The 26,476-nt window shown below is 46.7% G+C and overlaps 1 protein-coding gene across 7 annotated transcripts in view; it reads right to left on the reverse strand.

Moving 5' to 3' along the window:
- Positions 1 to 210: 210 nt before the first annotated feature.
- KLHL3 (kelch like family member 3) overlaps positions 211 to 26,476 on the reverse strand; it is a 45,947-nt gene continuing 19,681 nt past the window's right edge. For all 7 annotated transcript variants that reach the window (XM_068205793.1, XM_068205797.1, XM_068205794.1 and 4 more), the window contains 11 exons: positions 20,743 to 20,905; positions 18,026 to 18,135; positions 13,024 to 13,140; positions 11,878 to 12,027; positions 9,201 to 9,318; positions 8,268 to 8,465; positions 7,381 to 7,482; positions 4,720 to 4,848; positions 1,452 to 1,592; positions 1,098 to 1,241; positions 211 to 856 (listed from right to left, as the gene is read on the reverse strand). In XM_068205793.1, coding sequence (XP_068061894.1) covers positions 828 to 856; positions 1,098 to 1,241; positions 1,452 to 1,592; positions 4,720 to 4,848; positions 7,381 to 7,482; positions 8,268 to 8,465; positions 9,201 to 9,318; positions 11,878 to 12,027; positions 13,024 to 13,140; positions 18,026 to 18,135; positions 20,743 to 20,905 — 1,401 coding nt within the window. In that variant the 3' untranslated portion in view covers positions 211 to 827. The remainder of the gene's footprint in view (positions 857 to 1,097; positions 1,242 to 1,451; positions 1,593 to 4,719; positions 4,849 to 7,380; positions 7,483 to 8,267; positions 8,466 to 9,200; positions 9,319 to 11,877; positions 12,028 to 13,023; positions 13,141 to 18,025; positions 18,136 to 20,742; positions 20,906 to 26,476) is intronic.

Consider the following 26,476-nt stretch of genomic DNA (forward strand, 5'->3'; position numbering starts at 1 on the left):
GACAGAGCTAGAACTGAAGCTTTCAGCACAGCTGAAACGTGTGGGTTGGGAACATTTTATTCAAGCAATATTTGTTTCACAGGAGCAATAAACCCCGTGGGAGCAGCATGTGTTGTGTGGGGCTGGGAAGTTTTGTGTGGCTCAGGTGCTGAGAGCTCAGCCCCGGGGAAGGCACTGCCCAGCAGGTCCCGTCACGCACAGCACACAGCATTCATGGCAAGTAGAAAAACCACATGGTGTTTATTTCCACAAGCATTTCAGGGATACATACAGCAGCCCAGTGGCATGTACAAACGTATGACTGAGACAGCGTCACACTCGAGCCAGACCACCCTGTTCCAGTCCATTTCTGCTGTTTTTCTCTGTTGGAACTCAGAAGTTTCCCCTGCCAGTATTAAAGTCCACCCTCCAGGCACAGTGAGTGAGTAGTTCAACCAACAATGTGCACGGAGCATCAGTAGGGAAGAAATCCAGAAACGTTTGTTTTTACTCACATGCCCAAACGTAGCAGTTTTGTTTCACACAAAAAATTCCGTGCCTGCAGTCCAAGCACAGTGTTTATCTCAGGACACATGCCATCGAGAAGAACAGTTGATTGCACCACAGATAACAAGCAACACCTCGTGTCTAGCATGGAACATGTCCCCAGAGGGATTTTCACTTGGCTATGCAATCCACTGCAGAGTGGATGATGCTTGCAACGTATCACTTGTCATGCTAAGACATTAACAGCAATGAGATGGGTCAAGTCAGAGGTCAGTCATCTTCCCAACACCACCTAGCTGGATCCACTTCACTTCTGCTCCTCACATTGGCTTGATCATGTGTCACAAGGGTTTGTGAATCACAGCCACACCTGTTGTAAGAACAGACAGACACAGTTATGGTAGGAGCAGCTCCTGGGTTGCCACGTGGCTACAGTCATCCTGCAAAGCCAAAGGCCAGCAATGAGGGAGGTGTCTACCACTTCTGTGAAAGTTTCTCCTACTGAAATCAACATAAAACATACCAAAAAAGTAAAATTAAAGCTTCAGGGAGCACAGCCCTCAAGTTTAGGGATGACCCCACTGCCGCCCACTCTCCCACTGCCTGTTTACCTGCATAACTCCTCCCTGTGCTCATGCTGGTTGGCAACAACGTCCACTTGTCTGTGCTGGGGTTGTAGTACTCCACCGAGGCCAAGTTGCAGGAACCATCATCGCCTCCCACCACATAGAGGAGACCATTCACAGCACACACACCTCAAAGCAGAGCACAGATGGTGAGACATGGGCTAACTCATCCCCCACAGCACGCTGCTGCCACATTCTGATTCACCCCCAAGCAGATCCCTCAACTCCCATTTTCATCTTTTACAACACTGATCACATACACCACGAGCACACCGATTGCATTAAAAACCACACACAGACAACTGAGCCAACCACCACAGAAAAGCTTATCATGGTTACCTGCATTTCTTCTACACATATTCATGTCTGCTACTTGCTTCCAGGTGTTTGTCCCTGGGTCGTAGACTTCCACACTCTTCCTCACCAAGGGCCCGTCATGGCCCCCGGTGGCGTAGAGCAGCCCGCTGAGCACACCGACACCTGCCAAGCACAGCCAGGTCAGCCACAGCCCAGGGACAGGCCTGCACATCCCTGGATCTGCTACTAGGCACGGCCTTGGCCTCTCCAGGCACTTCCAAAAACATGGGCCACATGTGCATCAAGATCACCAGGCAGTGGTCAGCTCTGCACCCGCCCACCCCACGGCACTACAGCAACCTGCAGAGAATGCCTGGCACATGTCCCCTCTTAGGAAGCTGTCAGGCTATCCAAGACCAGCAGTCTAGTCCCATGACATTCCTCTGCCTTTATTCCATCTCTTTGCACTGACTTGCTCTCTGCCTCCCAACCCACCTTGTTTCCATCTCCCTGATATTTTCTGCCATGGGACCCTCTGCTTTTAGCCTGATTCCCCCTTTCAGGACTTTCACTTTTGTTTTTCCTGCTGCCATTGTGCCACATGACGTCATCCTTGCGTGATCTTCCTCTCCTCAACAACTTACAGCTCTTGAACCTGCCACTTGATTCCTCTCCTCCCACTCCCACCCCAAAACCTGGCAGCACTTGGCACAGACAAGGTGCCTCCAATGCCCCTTCTCAGCCATTTTTTAAGGCCCCTGGCCAAATCTCTGGGAATGACAGGGATCTTAAAGCTACTTCTGCCTAATATTAAGTAAATTAGTTAATTAAAATGTTCATCAATCCGTGAGAGTTAAAACTTCCAGCAACATATCTTCATTAATAGGTTCAAAGGCCTCTATTAAAATTAACAAGGTGGGATATTGGTAAAACAGAAACAGATCTGAATCACATCACTTCAACCATGGGCATTAACCAGCGTACAGGGAGGAGAGGGGCCCTGCCAGCCTGATAGCAACAGGTCTCTGACTTGGTCCCTGTGCAAGGACCTTTCCTGGTCAGGAAAGGAGAGGGCAGGAACAGCTGCTGAGCCAGAGAACAGGCACCACCCAGGCTCAGCAGCTCCATCAGGAGCTGTCCCCATCTGGGGACAGGTACATAGGTCTACCACTGTCACCTCTCCCTTCTCCAAATTATCTTAGCTTGCTGTTGCTGGGTTTGGTTTTGGCCAGCCATCTCTCACTGTACCAAGAGGTGCTGAAATCCTAATATGACATTGGGATTCATGGTTCACCTCTGGCAAACATACAATTAATCTGTAACTGCCATTAATATCCACCCTACTGGGCTACATCCTTGCTGTGGTTGAAGGACTCCAACATGCAGGACTTGGGAAGAGCAGAACACTTCCACATGTGTGTCCTGGCTCCTGAGCTGTAGCAGGTGTCTCCCAGCTCACTGGGAAATAGAAAGTCACTTAACTGCTTCTGAGCCCAGCAGCCTGGCTGTGCAGCACCTTGGCATTTGACTATATTCAGCTGTTAATGGAAATTTTATACCTGTATGAATGAATTTAATGAGTAATTTAGCAAGTAAGAGAGCAAAAGAGTCAGAAACACTCAAGCTTTTTCACATGAAACTGCCTCCTTGTGCAGTGAGACAGGGCATGCAGGGACAGGACATCCCTGCCAGCAGGGGAAGTGAACCCCCCAGCTGGTTCAGCAAACCCTGGGGGTGTTCAAAAAATGTGCAGATGTGGCACCTGGGGACGTGGTTTAGCAGTGAACAGGGCACTGCTGGGTTAATGGTGGGACCTGATTATCTTAAAGCTCTTTTCCAATCTAAAAAAATGTATGATTCTACAAAACCTGGGCAACACCTGCACATCCCCACAGCCCCAGTGCCTCCAGGGACTTGGGTGGCTCCAGGGACTTGGGGACCCCTGTCCTCAGCCCCACTAGATGTCAGCACAGGGACGGCAGCGCGGAGCACGGTGTCATTGCTGCAGCTGTACAGCAGATTGTGCTGCAGCACCGCTGGTGGCCAGTGGCACGGGGCAGTCCCCTCCAGACCCTGCTGGAGGGGCCTCTGCAGGACCACCAGAGCCTGAGGAGCTCAGCTTTCAGGTGGGCAACAGAAAACTGCAAAGAAATTTGGCAGGGGAGTAGGAACATTCCTAACAAAGGACTTGCTACATGGAGAAACACTTGTAAAGCAGCACTCAGAGCAGAGTGTCTCCAACAAAGACAACTCACCAAAATCCATTTCACTACAGGCACAAAATTCTTGCTGTTTCAACACACTGCCCTCAATAGCAGATACTCATTCTGCTCTCCTGGAAGGCTGCACTGGACTAGGTTTAAGCATCAAGCAGATACTACAAACCTCTTCAAACAGAACTCAAACCAACAGTGTGTCCAGATTTACCTCACCTGGAGCTACAGAAAAGATAGTGGAGTGAGGAGAGACAGACCGGGTGTAGAGAGCAGCCTCAACCTGCCCAGCTCAAAAGGGAACTCCCACCACAGCTTAACTTGTGGGTCATTTCAGCCCCAAAGAGCAGCCCCCAGGCTTGCCTGTGGGTTCCTGCACAATTTAGTATCAGGGAGGACTCACAGCAATTCCTATTCACCTGAAGATGATTTTAAATGCAGTGGATCAGAGCTCTTCTCCCTTTCTGAGAGGAATAATCAGAGAAGACAAATTGCTACCTGGCCCAAGATCATGTAGGAAATTAGAAACCATTAAGACTAGAATCCAATCCTTTTACAACAGGTCCTTTCCTCTCATCTTCCAGATCACCAACTCTTGCCAACAAAAAATAAACTAAAAACTACCTAAACAGGGACAGTCTGAGATTAATTTTGTTATCCTATACATCACCCAACGTGCAGATGAGGTTTGTGTTGCAAAGCCCTCACTGGGTGCTTGCAGGAAGATCCAAAATGCAAACTCCTCTGAAACCCTGCGATGACAGGGCAGAGGGAGGTGCAGCTTGGCTTTCCCATGCCCGGCTGTGTCTGCAGCTGGTGATTTGGAAAGAGAACTCCTTGCTTACAAGTGAGATGCATCTGCTAGCAGGGCTACTTAGAGACACCGAACATTATTTCATTAACCCAGAAGTCAATCTCAATTTGGCAGATTTTGTCAAAGGCAGGAGAGCTGCTGAGAGATTCCAAGCCATTACGTTTTTACCCCTCACGGGAAGGGGGGGCATATAAGAGGTTGCACTTGCAGTCCCAGGAATGGCAAATCCCACTTTCCCTCCCTGTGTGTGAGCAGAGAAGGCGGTGCCCGTGCTGAGCAGTACCTGCCCCGCTGCGCCGCGTGCTCATGTCAGCCACGTAGGTCCACTCGTTGGTGGCGGGGTTGTACTGCTCCACCGTGCTCAGGCACTGCCGCGATGCCCCGTCGTAGCCCCCCACGGCGTACAGCTTCCCTGCAACACACACAGCCAGGCTCAGCTGCAGTCACAGCCCGGGGACAGCCCTGCCTCAGGGACGTGCCTAAACCTGCTGGGATGTCTGGGGAAAAGCCCAGCAAAAGGATCTGGAGCGGACTCGCTGACAGGAGTGACTGTTTGCAAACCTGTTAAACTGTCAGCAACACAAGGATACACCACAACAGCTTAATCAGAAGACAGCAGCCCAGAGGGTTTTCCAAGTTACTTGTTGGCCCGGGAAAAGAGGGATTATCAAAGCATGTTCTGTTGATGGAGAGTTCCCCCTGTTCAGGTGTACTGTCAAAGGCTGTCACTGCACATTAATTACAACAACACGTGAGCAATAAATACAAAATAGCTGCTTATAATAATATAATACCTGCAAAGAAACCCAGACATGACTTTGTAGAACTTGGGCCAAATGGAAACCCCGAGATGCTGCGAGCACAGCTGAGGCCAGCTGGTCACTCATGCCCAGTGCTGACAGGACTGGACACACCCTGTTGTGAGGTTCTCCTGGGGTATCCAGCCCTCCCTGCCTCACAGAAAAGCTGACAGACACACACTGAGACCAGAGAAGCACAGTCAGATACCATGGGGCTGCATCATACATGAAACAAGGCTGATGCTCTACTGTGTCCTCTGTTCCCAGGCCTGACTGATCCTCTCCCCTTGTCTCCCTGTATCATCTATCAGCATGTTTTGCATTTAGGCAGTTAATTCTCTGAGCAGAGAAGGATTCTTCTTACTAAAGCAGCCAGCATAAGGCATTCTGGTTCAAGTCCAGGTCCCCAGATGCTACAATAAAAAACAATTTAAAAAGCTCAAGAAATATGTAGAAAAAAAATCTAAGCTAAATTTTTGTACAAAACCTAGAAATAATATCAGCTCTCAATCGATGACAGCAGAGCCTGGCCATGAATGAGCTGTGCAATTCTTTGCATGCGCAAGACTCCCACCAGCAGTTATCTTCAGCTTTTGCATCCTCTGTTTTTGGATGTTTGTAAGGCTCCAAGAACAGGCTGGCTCTTTTCTTTCTCCCTCAGGCCCACTCGTGGCCTCCTTCTGCATCTTCCTGTCTCTAAGAACATTTCAAACTCTTACTTGTGCTGTTGGTCACGCCTGGTATTTGTCAGTGAATCAGGCAAGAGTGCCAGTCCAAGCAAGACAAGATCAATTTCCCCAGATGACATAGATTATTAAGTATTTTCAGTATATCATTGATCACCAGATCAAGTTTTGTCACTTTCAGATGAACCCTGTGAATCAACTGCAGGTTGCAGCTTTTCCCTACACCAGTATGGTCAGCTCTTGTGCCCATCACATGCCCTCATTATTTTTATCATGGACTCCAACATATGCAACACTTACTTGTGTTTTCAAAAAAAGTAAAGGAAAAGGATTTCATGACTCTCCAGTAGAAAATCTGTCCATAGAAATGCATCTCTCAGGTCCATATTTAATACTTTTTCTGCATTCAAGCCACTTGAATAAATTCCAATGACTGACAGCAGCCCAGCACTTCCCAAACATGGGCCAGTTTTGAAGGAGGTGCTTCTTAAATATGCAAATTTAAGTTAATGACCACTATTTATTCTGACTTTATCTCCCTTCTTCTTCTCATATAAACACATTTCATGTACATTAACATGGTCCAGGTACTTCCCACTCACACAGGTCCAACCAAAGCACTGTAAAGCACAGTTTATGTGATTTATAATAAGGCCTGTGCCAAAGCTGCTCTGCTCTGCACTAACAGGAAAGTGCTATGCCACACTAAAGACAAGTTCAAATAAAGCCTTTCACTTGCTTCAGAATAGATTTTGTAAAGGAATAAATGGTTCCTACTTAAACTTTTCATTCTCCTGAGTCCAAACCAAGCTGCTCAGTTCCAGCTCCCTCAAGTTTGGTGCTGACCCAGAGGTGCCAGCAGCTGCCACCATCCTCCCAGGCCTCCCACCTCGCTCCAGGCTGCTGCAGCACCAGCCCTTGCTATCGTCAGCCCCTGCTCACTCAGGAACCACAGCAGAGCTGTGCCTGGTGTCAACAAACACAGGTTTTAGTATTCCTGCCAAACCACCAGCTTGGGGCTGTGGGACAAACTCTGTTCCTGTTTCCCTGGCTGAGCAGATTTTCCATGATGGGTATTCCATCCACGCAGTGTCTGCCAGCAGCAGCAGCATCCACTGCACAGCAGTGCTGGCTTTCACCAGCCAGAACCAGCCCAGGAAGAATTTGGATTCAAAGAAACCTGCACACACCTAATTGCATTCACAGGAGGCATGGGCTAGTCTGACACAGACCTGAGGCTCTTGGAAAGCTACACATGATTTTTCACCAAGATAAAGAGGAGAATGGAAAAAGTTGCAGCAATTACATCATATAAAATCAACCTTTCCCAAGACTGATTCTGGTGAATTCTGGTATATGGAACAGTTCTTGCCATCCCCTCCTACTGCACTTAACCATTCAGGCTTCTGTTTGACACAGTAACACTTGCTTGATGAAAATGGCTGCTAATTTTCTTACCCTCCACAACTCCAACTCCAACACTGCTTCTTCTTGTGTTCATGGGAGCCACAAAAAACCACTCATTGGTCTTATAGCTATAGGCCTCAACTGATGCCAGACCTAGTTAAAAAGGGGATACACAGGTTTTCTAATTAAAAAAAAAGAGAAGAAAAAAAGATTGTTGTTGCACTTTCATCTGCCTTCCACCTCCTCCCAAGCCCGTAATTCCCACCATGCTCCTGCAATCCCACTTTCTAATCCCTTGCCTTTCAGGCTGGGACCAACATGTCAAAGCCACTTCTTCATTGGCTGGGAAAACTGTTACCCCATCACCCCTGCCCTGGGACTGCTGCCTCTTCAATGTGCTGAGGCCACCAAGGTGAGCAGAGTCCAAATTCCAAGCCCAAAAGCCCCACAAAACATCCATGCAGAGGTTTAAAAATTCCCCCAAACCCTGCTGTAATAGTTAGTTCAGGGCTTAGCCAAGTGGCAGAGCTCTACAGCAGAGGCAGAGGTGTGAATCTAAACACGCATCTATGCCAAGATAAATCCCAGGCACACACACCCTGTAAGATTCCTTGCTAGTATTTTATTCATGTTGCTATGAAAAATTTAACTGAAACGAGGAAAAATCCCTTTTCAGCCCAGAAAAAGCATAATCATACAGAGAATGAGGCTGAAAGAACTGCATCACTAAAGAAAATAATAAAGGTGAGATTCTCTGCAATTACTGACAGGTCAGAACACGCACGTGGGTAGTTCCAACACACACCAAACCCCACTTCTGGCTCCTCCTCTACAGAACCCTAGAGGGAGGGCTCAGGAACCGCTCTAAAGCTCTGCAGGGCGCTCTGAAATCACTTTTGTCAGGTCAGGCAGTGCCTGCTTTTTGCCCAGTCACCTACCAGTGCTGCCATCGAAGCCGCCCACGGCGTAGAGGAGGTCGTTGAGCACGGCGGCGCCCAGCGTGCTGCGCCTCTCCTGCATGCTGGCTATGGACGTCCACTGGTCCTTGACGCCGTCGTACACGTCCACCGTGCGCACCCGCAGCGAGCCGTTAAAGCCCCCCACGGCGTAGACATTGCCAGCCATGAACACCACGCCTGAGGAAAGGGGAGAGGGCTTTCACAGCAAACTCTCTGGGAAGCGAGCAGGACCTGTCTAGATCCTGCTCGCCCGGCAGGGTGTGAAAGGCAGCTGGGCAGAGCAGAACACGGGCGAGGCTTTGGTGTTTTCTGCGGGTTAACAGTGTTGGAGTCGAGCGTGATGAAACATACGTGTCATATGGGAGGTGCAATGCACATGAAAACGTGGCAGCATAAGGCACAGGTGGAGTTCACACCTGAATGAGTAATTCTGTGAGCCAGAGGGAACACCAAATGGTGAGCCACATTCACAACCCTGTCAGATGTTTTCAGAGGAACACCCCCAACTTAAAGATCTGCTCTCCATCACCTACTCCTCCGCTCCAAGAGGGACTGACTCAGCTCCTTTGATTTTCACTAGGAAACCAGCAAAAAAAACTGGACCCCTGTGGGCTACCAAGACAGCAACAGGGGAGAAGGAGGGGAAACACTGATGGAGGAACAGCCAGGAGAGAGAGATGATGAAGGGGAGACAGTGGGAGGGCTGACAGGCAGGAGCAACCCCTCTGGAGAGCAGGGCATCCACCTGAACAAGAAGGGAAAGATGTCTGTAGGGAAAGAAGGCATGGCAAAAAGAAAGAGCTGTTTGAGGCCGGGGCACAGAGGAAGCTAAAGGGAGGACTAAGGATATCCATCCAGTGCTGAAGAGCTGCCGCAGGGAAACAAAAAGGTTGCCGCAAAAGTTCCCTTTACCTGCTCTGCATCTCCGTGAGGGAAGCTCAGCAACCTGATCCCACCGCTCCTCCTCAAAATCATAGCACTCCACACTGCGAATGGCTTTGGGTGCTTGCCCACCCACCACAATCATCACCTGCAGAGGGAAGAGAAGAGCTAGAAAACCTCAGACACGACCCTGGGCAGCTGCTCTCTGCAGAGAAACCATCACCACAACCTGATCAAGAGCAGCTGCCAAAACATGTGCTGAAGGCCAGCTAGAAGCCTCTGCAGGGACACTTATTTCAGGCAATTATATTTCAAGGCGGAAAAATTTCTCTCCAATTTAATGCATGCTAAATATGGCCACCCCATTTATCCTTCCTCACTGTGTCCAAGGTGGGCAACTTGCCCAATTTCTCCTTGAAATACAAAACCTTTTGGCACCAAGGCATACCCAAGACTCACTGCAAAAGTATTTTTAAGTGAAGAAGATTCCAGCCTAATTTCCACTGGTAGCCCACTGTTTAGTCATTATCTCCATGGTGGGGCTAAAAATAATCAATGCCACTCAGCAAATAAAACGTGACAGCTGCGGTGCCACCTGCGGGGAAGGCGACACTCAGGGAAATCACCAGAACTGTTACGACCTGGGGGGTCTGGGCAGCTGAAGGATGTGATTTGTCAGCTTTATTAAGGCTTTTGGCTGCCACAGGTACTGAAGGAAATGCGGGAATTAAACCCTGAATTCCTTACAGGTAGGGAAGAGCTATGTCAAGGTGGTCAAGGGGAACTTCAGGAGTGGAAGAACCACTCTGCTGGGTCGGGCTAAGGGTTCGTCCAGCCCCAGACTGCACTCTACCCTGCAACAGCAAGGGGTGAACACTGGTGGGAAAGTGAGAAGACCAAAAGACCTGGGCAGCATGCAGTGTGGACCTTCCCAAATCTGCCCTATCTGCTGCCAGAAGACAAATTCCCCATGGACAAGGGTGCCAGGAGCTTGCAGCTCTGTACTCGAGGGTGCCCATGGCTCTGAGCCCCAGCTGGGCACTGCAAACACCTGCACAGGCAGCCAGCCCCCAAAACACCTGCACTGGCAAGCAGCTGGACCTGCACTTTGTTCAGCACACATTTCATTCAAGCCTCCACAGCCATCAAGAGGGAGGATTTGCTCCCCTTATCACAGCAAATCAGTGGGACAAACATCACCCGAGACAATCTGACTTTTCCAAGGCCAAGGAGCTAGAAACAAGATAATGGGGCTTCAAATATAGATAAAGAGTAGTTGGAAAACTGGCTTTAGGCTCTGCAAGGCAGCTGGGAGTAGCTGAGGGGATAAGATTGTCACTTGGATAACAAACTCAACTCCAAGCAGGGTTGCTTTAAAAGTAGAGAGCTAAACAGCAATTTAAAGAATTTGAAGAGCATGGAAATAGTGGCCTGTTTGATCTACAAAGATGAGAACATGATATTAGAAACCAAATTGAGTCTAAATTAACAGCCTGACTAGTAGTTGTGTAACAGTCTCCCATGGCAAGCTGCAGGGCTTCATGCGATTACAGAATTAAGGGATTTCACAGCAGACAATAATCCCTCATCAGCAGGACCAACAGGCCAGATGAAAGTTTCTCAGTAACAGGATTGCTGAAAGATCATCAGCTCCTTCCCTTTCTTCACAGTTCAAAAGAAGGGAGGAGAGACCTGCAGAAGGATTTGGGTTTGTACTCATAGGTGATGCTATAAAAGATGTTGAGAACCTCCAAACTCAGTGATTTGCTGCTCCTTTTATCCTTAACTACTTTAGTCCTTGAACAAGGGCCATGTCAGCCCTTCATGATACCACCAAAGCTGTGTTCTACCAACTTCATCTCAGCAACAGCAGGCAGAAAGGACACTGGCACACACTGCAAAACCACGATTTCTCAATGGACAGTCCAGTATCCAAATATCAGAAACAGCACAGATCTCATACACCATCCCACAAAGCAACCTCATTATTGTTTGTGCATGGAAAAATAACACACTGTGGTTTTGATGTTTGGAATCTCCAAATGCTTACTAGCACCTTCAGTGGCAGTCTGATGAGAGACATTGTGCCAAACTGTGTTTATCTCTGGGGCACAGAGAAAAACTCCTGTGGTGGTTTTTTTTCTTCATTAATAAAGTGGTGGCTGGAGCATCCCACGCCTGCAGGATAAACGTGGGGAGTAACAAGGATTATTTATTCAGTTGCTGTTTTGAGTCCATTGAAATTCACTTCAGACTTCCTGCCCACGGGGCTGGGTGCTGTTGTTTCCTGCTTTCCTGGCTTCTGATTATGGATACAGGAAAGGAAGAGACACCTACTGTGACCTTCCCTCAGCAGGGCTCCACGACGCTCTTACCAGGCTGCAGCAACCTCAGCCAGCCCTCCCAGCACTCCAGCAGCCACTCCACAGCTCAGCAAGCCACCAACCCACTTGTGGCTGACAAAACATGTCAAGAGCAGAGATACTCCTTCCCCTAAGGGTTTATCTAAGTTTATTCAATGTAAAATCAACTTAATTATGTTTCCTTGCTGGGCACAGGCAATGCCAGAAGAGGGAGTAAAACACTTCCAAGCACAACCACTGAGTCAGTAAAAAGTAACACAGCAAGTTCTCGAGCTCCTGTCAAAAGACTGAAAATGCCACCAGGAACAGGGGTAAGGTGACACAAAGTGACAAGCTCAGCTTACCTTTGGCAAGCTAACGGGAGTCCTTGGCTTTGTCCTGGGATTCTTTATTAGTTGCCTTTGATCCAGAGGAAGCAAATGATATTTCATGGCTTCAATAAGGAAGTCTTTACAGGTGTTGTTATTCTTGATTAAAGCTTCTTCTTCGACTGTCTGAGAACATGCACACACAACAAAGATCATTTACACTGGCACAGGTCACAAGGAGCTTTGTGGAAAGAACGTGTAACCTGGAATTTTCCTTCAAATGTACCAACATTAAAAAAAAAAGTGCAGGAGACAAACACAGACTTCCAGCTCCTCCCAAAGAAGCACACAGAGTAACATCCAAGCTTCTACTTTTTTCCAAGATCACTCACAAGAAGTGAGTATTTTATCACCCTCTGCCAAACACTTGAGGCAGCAGAGGAGAATTCACCAGGAGTCTGGATACAAAGTGAGTGATTTCTTTTATCTGAGTCAGAATTTTTAAGGAGAGGCAGTATCTTTTATTCCATTAGAAGATACAGATGAAAGAAAACCAAAACCATGATGGGCTCATCTTGTGAATACAGATTTTTATACCAATTGATTTTTTTTAGATATATGATAAAAAGTTAGTAGTCAAAAAGACCAAATGCCAACCCCTTCTTTGGGAATTCTCAGCTCATTATCTAGGCCCAGATCCCAGGAATTAATTTATGAAGAACAATCTCCAAGTCAGACTGAGTCAGAGAGTGCCTCCCCTGCCAGCCACACAGACCCATATGTATGCACAGCACACGTCTTAAACCAAAATTATCACAGATTATGTGTTTCCATTATGATGTTTTGCCTGTGCATGACTGAAAAAAGCTGCACATGCTTGTAACACCACCACTTCAGTATTTTCAGGGTGAAAAATCACAAGATATTCACTTATCAATGTTTCCCCTAGAAGGACAGCAGCTCTGCTCTCAGCATTGCCTGGAAGAGCATGGGTCCCATTTTCAAGAAGGTTTCTGAAGCACACATTGATTTCAGAATCCACTCAGTTTTTGCTTTTATTCTTCTGTTTACAGACTCAGCAACAGACCAAATTACCCATCTCAGACACAAACAGCCAAGCCACTGATTAAGGAGCAACCAACAGCTTAAGTGCAAGTATTAATGACTTCTTTGCAGACTAACCTGTACCAGGTAATCTCTGGGCAAAAGGGGCAGGCGAACATGCTCCATCAGCTTAGCCATGTGCTCTAAGCGAGATTCCTTCTCATAATTTATCCAAGAGATAACTGCTTCAAAAACCTACACAGATAAAGTACAATTAAATGGGGAAGTGACAACTTCCTCGCAGAGTCACCCACCCAGAAATCAGAAGCATAGTGATTTTAGAGCATCAAAGGAAGGGGGTGCAAGATCTCTATCAAACAGATATCAAAAAGCTGTGACTGCACAGAGCACAAGCAGCACTGTAGCAAAGAGCTGAGCTGACCATGCATGCTAACAAGCAGCTTCACATCTAGATGTGCTGTATCACTCCCAGAGCTAAGTGCATGTCCAGAACAATCATATACCTTTTGGACATTAGCACTGGAAGGCAGCCAGGAAACTTAATGAGCCTGCTGACATTTGCACTGGACATTATTCATGAAATCAGCCACAACAATTACTCTTGATAACAGAGATCTCCCTCCTCCAGGAGCCTGGCCACACAGTAAAGTCACTACACTCATATTTAATCAGTGCACCAGTTCCACCAGCCCCCAGAAACCAAAAAGTCTTGAGGACAAGTTCCCCACACACACAGGGCAAGCCCTGCCTGCAGCCATGGAGCCTCTACACTGCCTGCATTGCTAAAAATACTCAGATACTCCAGCTGGGAAACAAGGGCACACTGGGCTTCTGGTCTGAACCAAAATCTAGTTTTACTTCCAGATCCAGCTGGTTGAGATAAGCATCCAGAGCTGGAGTCCGTGACCAAGTGCTCACAAACAGCCCCATGGGCAGAGCCCTGGCGACGCACAGGCGCGGGAGAAGCGTCCTATGCGGGCTCCTGTATGAATATGCATGTGCTTATGTAACTGTGAGCCTCACGCACAAAAGAAAGGCCTAAAAATGTCAGCGGGAGTGGGAAAGGCTTCCTGAAACACCCAGCAAGGCAGGAAGAGGGGCTGATGCAGTCTCAGATGCTGCACAGCAGGATCTGGATCACTGCAGTTGAGTTTCCCCACAGAGCTAGAATTAAATTCTGACGCACAACCCACACCTACAGGCAACACCCCCCAAGCTCTCTCACTGCCCAGTTACTCAGGGAGGCTGAGCAGAGACCCCCATCTGTCCCATGCTTCCCCCAGAAGCATCCCTGGCCCTTCCCTCCAGCATGCCAGGCAAGCGCCCTTGGTTTCAGCTTCCTTCCGGGGTCACCAAATGGTCAGGCCAATTTGCACAGATCATTATTTCTTTCTTTCCATCCTGCCCATCGCTCCCCAAGAAACCATTTTGTTTGGTCCAAGGTCACTAATTTGACAAAATCAACCAAAAATGAGGGCACCATCTTTCAGTCCCCAATTGTTGCTGGTAAATGTATTTGCAGGAAGCCTTGGCAGACACATCCTGCCACGAAGGAGATGCAGAGCAGAAAGGGGTTTCTTCCTCTTAGGCTAAACTATATACTTTTAAAATGCAGAAAAGCACCAGCCTCATTTCCTGTGCCAACAAAGTTCCTGCTGAACTGTTTGGAATTCAGGACACTGCAATGAGGATTTAAGCAACCCAACAGGGAGCGGTGTAATCAAACCACAGCAAATGCTGAGGAGAATAACTACTGCAGAGCTTTTAAGTATTTTAAAATTAAAATAAATAAGCAAACAAACATTTTAACTTTGGCTACAAAGCCTTTAAAGTAGAAACTGGGTTGTTGTGAGACTTTTTTTAATTGTAAATGAGTGTGGAAGGAGAATAAAACAAATGTTTAGCCAACAAACAGGCTTTTCACTAACTTCTTCTGCACAAAGGCTGAGCTGCAGAACGGGTTAAAAGGCTGGGACATACCCAACTACAGGTCAGGAGGACAGTGAACAATCTAAAGGAAGGTAAGGCAATGTGCACTAGGAATATGCACTAGGAATACGCTGCTTCCTCGGTGCTGGCGTCCACTCCTGAGTCAGACAAGCACTGATGCTTCCCTGCTGTGCCTACTCTAAAAATAACTTTTTTTTTTTTTTTTAAATCAGATTCTGGCACCTTCTGTTGGCTCTGATTCCTAATTTCAGAGAAGGGGAAAAAGGCTTTAATCCAAGACAGCAATATCTCTATTTAAAGGCCACATCTGTTTCCAGTCCTGCCGTGCCCTCCCTCCACACGCCGTGCCCGCTGCAGACCCCGAGCAGCTGCTGCCGCTCCCCCGGGACCCTCCAGCCCTGCAGGACCTGCTGCCAGGGTGGGATGGACAAAGCAGTTGCCCACACAGCTTGATTTAGAGCTGAGGCACAGGCTGAGGTAGCAGCTGGCACCTGCCTGGCTGCAGGATCAGTCCCGAGCTTGGGAGAAGTAAAATTCCCACTCTATGGAGGAGAAGGGTAAAAGCCTGGAATATCCCCTCTCTGCATACTGCCTAAGGAAAGAGCAAGCCCAGCTGTTTTCCCAGTCTCTTCAGCCAAAAACCCATTTGTTAGAGACTCCCAAGAGTGAGGGCCAAACCTTGCATCAGCTTCTGCTGCGTGTCAGCAGCATGAGACAATGAATCAATTACCAGACTCTGAGAAGAATCCCCAATCCAAAAATCCCAAGCCTCTAAAAAATTTCTTTACCCACTGTTCTGAGTTGGCAGGAGACCATTCTCAAGTCCCCCCACTTCATACATCTTTAGTAAATAACAAATAATTATTTTTATGTTTTTTTTACCTTGCAAACAGTAAAAAGAGCCAATTAGGACAGGTACAGCAAACATTAGTAAAAATGTTTTCCACTCTATTCAGCTATAACAAAGAGCAAGCAGGGACAACAAACCTCTGCCCTTTTCTGAAAAAGCCTGTGTAACTGCAGAGGCTAGCACAACAAAGGGGATAGAAGAGAAAGGAGAAGAAGCTTTGAGTGATGAGAAAATTCTGTCACCACTTGACAATTAAAATAGATTTCTGTGCTAGCAGAGAATTTTTGTCATCCTGATGGTCAAGGGGTATACATAAGCCAAAATTGGTGAAGGTAAGGATATATTTTATTAGGCCAATTGGTATTAGTTACAGGGTGGCAGAGGAAGGGGAGTACACACAAATTCCTGAGGCATTCCAAGGGCAGTTCTCCCTCCCTGATCCCAGCAGGACTTGGCTCTAACACATCCCAGTGATCCAGGGATGGCAATGCTCTGGCTCACAGGTACAGAACATGTATAAGACACAGCAAGAAGGGGAACGAGAAAACTCCTTGTGAAATCTGGCTGTGACAATTAAGCTGCCAGATTGCTGAAATATTTTGCACATGCATACACACAGATACACGTGTGTATGTACAGACTGGTATGCACACATATATACTTTTATATAATTTGTTTTATAATATGTATCTCAAGCATTAGCAGATAGGAAGAATAAAAGTGAGGAAAACAGCTTGTCCGTCATGAAGTTAACATGAAACAGCAGCCTACGAGTCTGTCCTCAGTTTCCAGCACTTCTCTGAACTCCAGCACATTTCACGTTTATGTTCCATTCCCATTTTCTGCCTCTCTCCTGTTATTCAGGTCTGTTGTTTTGAACGTGCAGCTTGTGCTTACGTTTCCTTCCACAGCCTTGCATTCTCAACAATCTTTTCTTTTACAAGTTCTTTTACAGTCAGCTAAAGAAATACTGGGTTTGATTGTGTAAAACTCAGATGAGGGAAGGAGCATTTTGATTCCCCTGGGCACAAGGCCAATAAAAGCTTTTGAACAATGCTGCACAAGACTGGAAAAAATTGGTTACTAAACTTGCACTTCCCTTTGCAGGCTGCTTGGCTCAGGCAGAGGGATTCTGCTGTGAGTTTGTGCCATTTGCTGTTTCCCTTGCTGGCCCTGCCCCAGTGGCACCTCGCAGCCCCCACCAGCCCCACGCCTGCAGAAACACGCTCGGAGCCTCCGAGTTTGCTGGCTCAGGATCAGCAGGGATCACCCCTGTGTGCACACCTCACATGGAGCAGGATTTCTGGAGAGTTTTACTGTCCCTCTGGGCCCAAGCACTTGCGTGTCTGCAGCCCAGAGGGGCTGAGAGGACATGGGCACACATGAGGATGTGCAGCACCACCACACCCAGGTCCAGCCTCAGCCCACCCAAATGCAGGCATCCAGTAACAGCCCTGAAGTTACAAACCACACAGCTCTCAAGCTCTTCTGTAGCCTCTCACAACATGGAGAGGTTATTTACATTTAGGAACATGGATTATTGGTGGACCTGGCAGTGCTGTGTTAGTGGTTGGACTCAATGATCTTAAATGTCTTTTCCAACCTTACTGATTCTGTGACTTTACAAGCTCCCCACAGTGACAATTTGGAGATGAGCTGAAGGACTGGAGGCACGTGTCGGTCTCCAGAAACCTGCAGCAGGTCATACAAGAAACTCAGACTAGAGAATGGGGCTGGAGGTCACCAGCCACCATAAGCACTGCTCACCCTCCTCCCCAGGACTCCAGACTACACGAGATGTGCCAAAAGTTTCAACCACAAAAACAGCATCAACCAGTGCCTTTCTCCCCCTTTTTACCAAAAACACTGAAGATACTAGAAAAATATTTCCTTCCTTCCTTTTGGTTCTGGGCTTCCTTTTGTTTTTCTAGTCAACATGCAACGGAAGCCAATATTCCTCCCCTGCCTAATGAAATTCACTTTTTTTTTTTTTTTTTGAGGTTTTACAGCAGGTATTAAATGCTTTACACAGCAGCAGATGGGAATTTCCTAGTTTTCCAGAGAGGGAAAGTAGTTGGTTCTGAGCCCCAGGGCTTTTAGCATGATATGGATCTGAGAGTCATAACTTCCTGCAAAGAACAACCAAGTGAAGGTCATTTTTATGTGCTTTTAGGATTCACATTATTTTAATTTTCCTTTCCACATGCTCTCTGTTGGAGAATGGCCCCAAAGGAGCATATCATGATAACAGTTCCTGGTGCAAGATCTAGAAACATGCCAGCATTCTTACATTCACTCTTGCTATACAATTTACTGTACCTTTTCTTCAGAGGAGACTGTGAGCTTGTCACTTGATATTAAACTGCAAACCTGGTCCAGACTAAGGCTAAGAAATTCTTCTCCTAGCATCACCTCAGGGAAGTGCTGCTCTGTTCAACAAATGAAAAGGGGGAACAGAAAATTATAATGAAATCCATGTTTTCAGTCAGTGGAAGGACCAGTCAGCATTCAGAGAAGAGCTCTGCGCACCCAAAACAGACCCACAGCAGCTGTGAGTGGAGCACAGACAGAAACCAGCCTGAGAGCAGGATAAAGAAACCTGATGTTATTTCAAACAGCACCAGCCCCATGAAATACTTTCATAAATGACACTAAACTTTCTGAAAAGCCACTGAGAATATTCCAGTGGCAAATAAAATTAGAAGTGGCAATTGAGACAAGGGCCAATGTCCAAAGTAGTAAATAACCTGGCCACCCCAGCATCCACCTTCCCAGTAGTTTACCCCTTTCCACTTAAGCCTGCAATTGTACAAATTTCTATTTCTCCCTTTTTTGCCTCCAGATCCCTCCATACTGTAACTCTGGGAGCCACTTGAAAATAAAAAGCATGAATATAACCCCAATCTGGAAGAATTATGACTGAGCATCATTAAACCTGTTAAGCTTTATATCTAGCCAAAAGGCACACAAAATAATCACTTCCTAAAAAATAATTTCTAGGTCAAACATGTCATTAGCCAGCTGCAGCAATTTTAGTTTTGCAAGAATTTCTCACATATACTGCCAATTTAATCTCACCTGTCACTTGCTAAGTCCCATTTATCTTTGTCTGAATTACAGAAACATGAATCTCAGACACTTTATCTGAAGCAGCTTCTTTCAAGTTCTAATTCTGTAGCTTTGAGAAGCTCAGACTCCTGTATCCAAAAAGCTCTCTGCAGCAAGACCTGCCTCGAGTTTTCACATCTGCAAAGTGCTTTGCCTGACAAAAAGCAGCACCACAGGGGCATGAGCTGGCCTAACTTCCAGAGAGGAGATTTTTGGAGCCCCTGGACAACCCCTCAACAAAGCTGTTGCTGCAGAGTTGGACTCTGGACTTGGACTCCCCAGTCACAGACCCTCCTTGCTCTACTGAGGACTAAAATCCCACAGCAAAGCCAAAGGCTCTGATTAAAAATAACAGAATGTGGATAAAGTTTAATACTCTGTTATGGTGGAAATATATATATGATCTAATGAACTCTTTAGGCCTTAAATATTTAAGAGGCAGAAAACACTCCCCATACAATAAGCTGGATGCACTCTGACTTCTGGGCAAAATCTCATATTCATTCATTCTGGACTTGCATCTGGCAGCAGAAAGGTATTTGATCTCTCATTGTTAGTTGGAAGCAAGGAAGAATATTTACTGATTTTAATAAAGGAACTGCATCAAGAAGGCTCCTTCACCTACTAAAGTTATCCATTGGCCAGAACTCAGCATTTCTCAAGTAACTGAGCTCATGCATGCATGGACTCTTGAGCTTGGGGACGTCTGTCTTGGTTTAAGGCTGTTACATAAACAACATAGTGAAAAGAATTTTAATGGCATTTTTATTAATGGAGTTCCATTAACATTACATGGGCTGCTGTACTAACTGGGACCTATGAAGGCCAATAAAACAACAAAGCAGACCTTCTAATTGCCAAACAACCAAATAAATATACAGTGAATGCACTGCTTGTTGGGTTAAAGATTAAACAGGGCCTGGAAACAAGGATAATGAGATATTACAAGCAAGCTTTTATACAATTAACCATTCCTTCCAGGGTACCTTTTTCTCCAGGGGATAATACAGCCAGAGCAGCTGAAAAGGTTTTAGTTTTATTTGCAGGAGAATAGGGGAGGACTCAATGGATACATTTTTATTCCACTGAGCCTACTTATGGTCCAATTAAGGGCAAAATTATTACAAAGGAAAATGTTGCAGGACAGAGCAGGTGCTCTGGGAAACAGCAGGTGTATGTGTCCTATACAAATTATCAGAAAACAGAAAAACAAACTGGGAGAAAAGTATCAGCTTCTCCCACGCAGAGGTCAAGGGCAACTCTACTGGAGGAGACTGGAAAGTGCTGGGGAATTCGAAGCTTGGGGCTGGCTAAAAAAGCTTTACATTTATGATGTAGAGGAGAAATGCTGAAAGCCAGTGCCTGCACCTACTTATTGCAACCAAACACATCCACTCCCAAAGAAACATGAGCCTATCCTCCCTTGGGGTAAGGGGCCATTGCTGCACAGATCAGAGCCTCAGACTGCATGGCAATTAGAGCTGAGTGCTCTAGCTCCCACCGCAGGATCTAACCTGGCCCAGAGCCGTTCATTCCCACAGTGGAAATGGCCAGCAGTGCCTGCTGCTTTCACAGGGCAGGGTCCATGGGGAGGACTCCAGCACCAACGCTGAGCTGTTCTACAGGCACACCGAGAGCTTCTAGGATCACACTCAGGAACTGTTCTGTGGGCTGAGATCCAGAGGATCAGCCTTTTTTACCTCCTAAACTCCTCCTTGTTTACCTCCTAAGGCGCTCCCCTGCGACCAAACCGCATTTCACAACTTGCAACATCAAAGAAAGTCGCAAGCCCAGAACTAAACAAAGCATTCCCTTCCTGTTCTAAAACCAGAAGTCTGGAGAGACCAAGCAGGAGGTGCTGAGCCTCCGAGCTGCTGTGCGTGGAGGCAGGGTCAGCTGCACACCCAGACCCCCTCCCCTCCCCTCACCTGCGTAGGCGTTGGCCTGCTGCAGCAGCTCGGTGCAGGCGTGCACGTCGGCAAAAGCGCGGATGCCGAGGCAGTTCGTGGGATGCAGCTGGGACTGAAGGAAGTCACAGCAGTTTTTTCTAACATCCATCAGTTGCAATAAACTGGCAGCTGGCAACAAAACCTGCAAAGGCACGAGAGGGGAATGAAAGCGAGTAACAAGGAGTGATTCACAGCTTGCACAAACTGGAGGCGATTCCCTTCCAGACAGGGACACATCCCTGTGGGGTTATGAGAGGGAAGGTTCAAGTCTTAGCTCTACCCAGATGCAGAAGATCCCTGTTCATGCTCTGAGACATGAAAATGGCTATCCTACACTGGGCTATAAGTGGAATTCTTCTCACAGCTTCTCCGAGCTTCTCCCCACAAGACCTCAAGGCAAAATGAGGACAAGGTAAAAGCAACCGTGCTTCTGAATGCTCCTGAATTTCTGGCCTTGCTGCAGGTAGGTCCTGCACACAGATTTTTTTTTTTTTTCCCAAAGGGCTTTCTATTATTTATAATCATTGCCACCAGATTCAAAGCCCTTAGCAGCCCAGCAGTCCTAAAAACCCTGGACTTTGTTACTTCCAACAAAACCTTATTGGCTTGTGAGGAGGGTGCCCAAGCAGTCATGTAAGAGAGGGGGTTCCCAGAAGCTCAAGCAGGTTTTAGTGACAGCAAGGCTCTTGGGAAAGACAGGTCCAACTATTCAAATCAGCAGCTCTCATTTGCACTTACACAAAATGCTGGGGACTCTTGTGGATCATGGCTGCATCTGAATATGAGGTACTAAGCACAGAAAAAGGAGACAGAAGTGGATGACAAATGTGACATCTGCTGGAAAAAAACACCTTTGAGGCCAGCGAGAAGGACAGGAAGTAGAAAACAAAATCATCAGGACATTACAGCCCGTGACATCAGCTACTTCCTTTCTTATGTCCAACAGCAACTGCAGACGTGTCTTATTCCAGCTCTTTCATAGCTCTGGCTGCCTCACATATGTCCTTCCAACTGGGCATCTGTGCTCTCCATCTGAGCACACATTTCCGGAAAGTTATTGCCAACTCAAAAAAAAAAAAAAAAGCAGCTGTTAAACAAAACAAATAGGCTAACAGCATTCACCCCCCTGGGTCCCAATGGCAGCAAAGGGATAAAGATGGTCCTTCCCTGTCCCTGCCACCACAGTCCCATTGCACACCAGGGCAGAACATTCACAACCTGCTCCAGGTCTTTCTAAGCAACTGATGTGTTCCACTCCAGCCCAGCTGTACAGGGGCTGACTGCTGCCAAGCAGCCACCCCAACAGGCAGCAATAAAAAGAGAAGTCAATTAACCCAGGAGCCTGTTTTGGCCCAAGCCTCTTGATGCCAGGAGGAGATTAGTTTGTGGCTTTGATTAAGTCCAGACAGCAATGCTCTAAGATTTTGAAACCTGGCTGTGAACCATCTTCTTTCTAGCTGAACCATTTCTGAACACTTGAGCTACATAAGGGCTTTGGGTAGCCAAGTCAGACTCCATGCAAGCCATCTCTGGCTATAGACCAGCCAGAGCCTCCTCTGTGCACCCCATCCAGCCAGGATGCATCCCTGCCAGTCCAGGTGGGCTGCTTACCTCTGCTGTCTGGGATGTGGCCTCCAGACCAAAAGGAACTGACTACCATCCCCACATGCACCAGCCTCTGGACAAACCAGTGCTGCTGTTGTGGCCTGTGCTGGCTTGAGAAGCAGTGCGGAAGGAGCCTTACACCACTTCAGCCTTCAGGCAAGGGGCACTATCATACAGCACTTGTCAGAAATAGGATATAAAAAGCCTATCAAGAGATGAGGGGATTTTCTCTTTCTTATTTCCCAGCTGAACGTCTCAACACTCATCTTGTTTTTACCAGGGAAGACAAAAAGCAAGCAAAGGATTTCCGTGAGAACAATTCTGTTTCCTTTTGAAATAACAAGAGGAAATGCCCTGCCTAAACATGCAGCAGGACCAAACTGCAACCCCATTAATATCCAGGCAAGTTGCTCACATGGGTCTGGATTTGGCTTTTAATATTTGAACTCCAACAGCCATGAACAATTTTGTGAGAGCTGGCTTCTCTACCAGATCTGCCTCCAAATCAAAACTCACTCATTTTTTGAAACTATATCAAAATTATCAGCTATTACTGCTGAGACTGACTGCTTTGCTTAATTTATGTCCAGAGCTTCATTATGGGGTGTGTGTCTAGATATATATATATATATATATAACATCTAGTTATGTGTGTGTGTATATATATATATATGTGTGTGTGTATATATCCAGCTGTGTTCTGCAGACTCCACACAAATTTCAAGTTTTACACAACACTGCCTGGGCAATGATTTCCATAGACCTTTGATGTCTCTCAACTAGAAACATCTCTCAGCCAAAAGTGCTCTGTATATATAAGGTTCATTCATTAATGCTGGACTGCAGAGGCTGGGGTTAATTCCCTACTGTGACAGAGCCTTACAGGTAGCCTTGGCCAAAAGTTAACTTACATCATTCCTGCTCTGCAAAACTGGGAAAGGAGCATGTTCACTAGGAAGGGGATGTATGAAAGCTTATAAGCAGCTTTGACAATTTGGTCAAATTGGAAGCCAAATAAAAGTACTGATTGTAAGCCTCAGCTGCACATCCAGGGCCACAGCTGGGACTGCACATCTGCCCAAACAGGGAGACAGCTCCCAGGCACCTGCCCAGGGGAACCCATGACCAGAGAAACAAATGGATTTTGTGCTTGCAAGGCAGGTAAAATCAGTTTTAAACAAGCTGCTCTGAACAGCACAAATAGTGGAGATAAAACTGCATTAGTGTAATGTGGCTTTTGAGTGCAAGGGTGGCAATCAGGCTTTATTACACCCCAGCTGCTCCCAGGCAGCACATGGGCTCAACAACAGTACTTCCACTTAAATGCTCCACCTGAGGTGGAAATAGTCCAGACAGAGGAAGGTGTGACAGCATCAGGGAGTCAAAAAACCTTGTCAGGAGCAGGAGACTGACAAAGGACATAAAGATGAGAGAGAAAACAGGGGAACAACTGGCAACTTCCTTCCTGAGCTACCTTCTCCAACTTCAGACATACCATCCCTCGGTTATACACTGAAATAAAAAGGTGAACACGTGCATCAGGCACAACACAGTGCCACATCCACAAGTTTCTCCTCAGCTTTCTATTAGGCCAAGCCAATTTAAAAGGCCTCCTATAGGTTTAATAAAGGGCCTCCAGCCCAGAGGAGTCAGCCCTGCAATGGACCAGGGACCCCTGCACCCCAGGCAGATGCACAGCAAGGAGCTTTGGCTCCAGGGAGGAATACAGCCCTAATTTATTGCTGAAAGGTGCTGTGCCTCACCCTGGGCTTGCACCTACTACTGCTGCAGCTTTTTGACTAAATAGGAGGAAGAGAGATGGACTGACCCATTTATAAACCCTTTATCATCAAAACTGCACTTGCCAGAGAACTCTCTTTCCTTGCTGTGAACTCCTAAGTGTGCAGGGAAAGCTGAAGTGCAGAAGCACTTCTGAAACAGAAATATTGCAGCTCCTAGCAATTCTTTTTTCCTCTTTTCTTGAGACATTTTTATGACAATTACTATGTCTGCAAAGCTGTCAGGTTCAATATCTACTTCCTCCAGAGAGCTGATTTCAGATTTGTTCTCTGTGTATGAGCCCTATCTCAAACTGTGGCAGTACACAAGGACACCACACATGCAGTCCATGGCACATCATTCCTAACAACTCAATTGTGAAACCAGGTTAATCAGGACTTTTTCCAGGGAATCATTACAACCTGAATGATAATGACTTTCTTAATTGGGAGGGCAATTCTCAGGTTGCCTGCCAGTAATGAAGTGTCACAGGTAAGGCTGGTTGGGACACCCTAAGGAGGGACATTATTCATTGTCTAGAGCCAGAGGTCCAGGCATTTTCCCAGGACTGCCCAGGACAGGGAACGGCCTGCTCCCAAATCTCTTAATTCAGCTCTGCTCAAGGACACCATGAAGAGCTTCTCCATCACTGAGCCAGCAGGTTTGATACGAAAGTTGGAAAGCAGGCAGCAATGTAACCACTTCAGCTGCAAAATCAAGATCTATTTGAAACATTCAGGTAATTCATATGTTAAAAGCACCAGCTGCCCCTCACATGTAGAGAGCAGCAGACCCTGTACTCTGATGTGTGTTTATGATTTCCATCGAGATCAGCCCAGGAACCTGAGCATCTGTGAAGTTCGCTGAGACACTCACTTTAGTTTTCCTTCCTTTTACAGAAACTGCATGACACAACTTCCTTCTAAATAAATGTATCAAGCTCCACCTTCAAATGAATGAGGTCTTTATATCATGCATATCAAAATTTACAACCAACCTTGACGCGGGATGCAACAGAGGAACAACAGAGGGCAGCAAGTGTAGAAATCCCAGGATGGATTTTCCTGAAATTACAGCACGACTGCAACAAAGACAGAAATTCTGTCTCTGCTCCCTGCCTTCCAAACAAGTGGGAGGCTTAATCCCAAATACATGTTCACAGGTAAAACTTCTCTATCATCCATCATCCCTGAGCCCTCCTACTGCTGCACCTATATTGCCTTGAAAGTTCCAATAGATAAAGCACAATTGCATTTGTTGGGGTAATTCTCACCCATGTACCCCAGCAGGGTTAGAAGAGAGTATTCCTTCCACATAGGCTCAGGATGAGCTGAAAATCCCCTTTGCCTGCACATTTGGGACATAATTTTGAGAAGGAATTGGATGGCCACCCCCAGGAACTCACTACATAGATGATGACTGGAACTGACTCGTACAGGCTTGGCCCCTGGTACACATATCTATCCTTACATAAAAAACAAAAGACACGGTGTCATTTCATTGCACAATCAGCTACAGAAATACGTGCTTAGAAAAAGAGTCTCACTTCCTGAGCCCATAACAGGCCTATAAAAGAAAAAAAAAAATTACAGGTTTCCTTTAGAAAAGAAACAACAAAGAAGTTGTTAAAAGGCTTCTTGTTGTGAAGGGCTGGGCACTGCTCAGCATTCAAACACACTTGGGAATATTCATTCTGCACTCCATGCTACCTTGGCTGTTCATCTTTTTCTCAGTTCTATCCTGCTCTCATCTTATTTTTCTCACTGCCAAGACAGTGTCTTTTCATTTATTCACAAGTTTTGATATCTTGGCTGCATCTGCTCAGTCAATACCATTGAGGAACTTTTTTTTCTTTTCATAATTCCTACAATGACATTACCTGGTACCTGTACCCAGAAATTGCTTCTTCCAGCTACTGAGAAAGTCTGAAGAACTCCTTTAAAAAAGCACCCTTGCCCAGCTAGAGATTCAGAACATGTGACAAGGAAACAGGAGAGCTCAGGAGATACCTGCTGGGAAAAGAGAAAGTCTCACTGCGCTCAAGCAGGGCTGAAAAGAAACATTGCTGAAACAGCACAGACAGGCACTACTGAGGTGTCCTTCCAGATGGATGGATGGAGGGAGGGAGGGATGGATGGAGGGATGGATGGAGGGAGGGATGGATGGAGGGAGGGAGGGATGGATGGAGGGATGGATGGAGGGATGGATGGATGGAGGGATGGATGGATGGATGGATGGATGGAGGGATGGAGGGATGGAGGGATGGATGGATGGATGGATGGAGGGATGGAGGGATGGAGGGATGGATGGATGGATGGATGGATGGATG

This window comes from Anomalospiza imberbis, chromosome 15, assembly GCF_031753505.1.
Source record: "Anomalospiza imberbis isolate Cuckoo-Finch-1a 21T00152 chromosome 15, ASM3175350v1, whole genome shotgun sequence".
Classification (NCBI taxonomy): Eukaryota; Metazoa; Chordata; class Aves; order Passeriformes; family Viduidae; genus Anomalospiza; species Anomalospiza imberbis.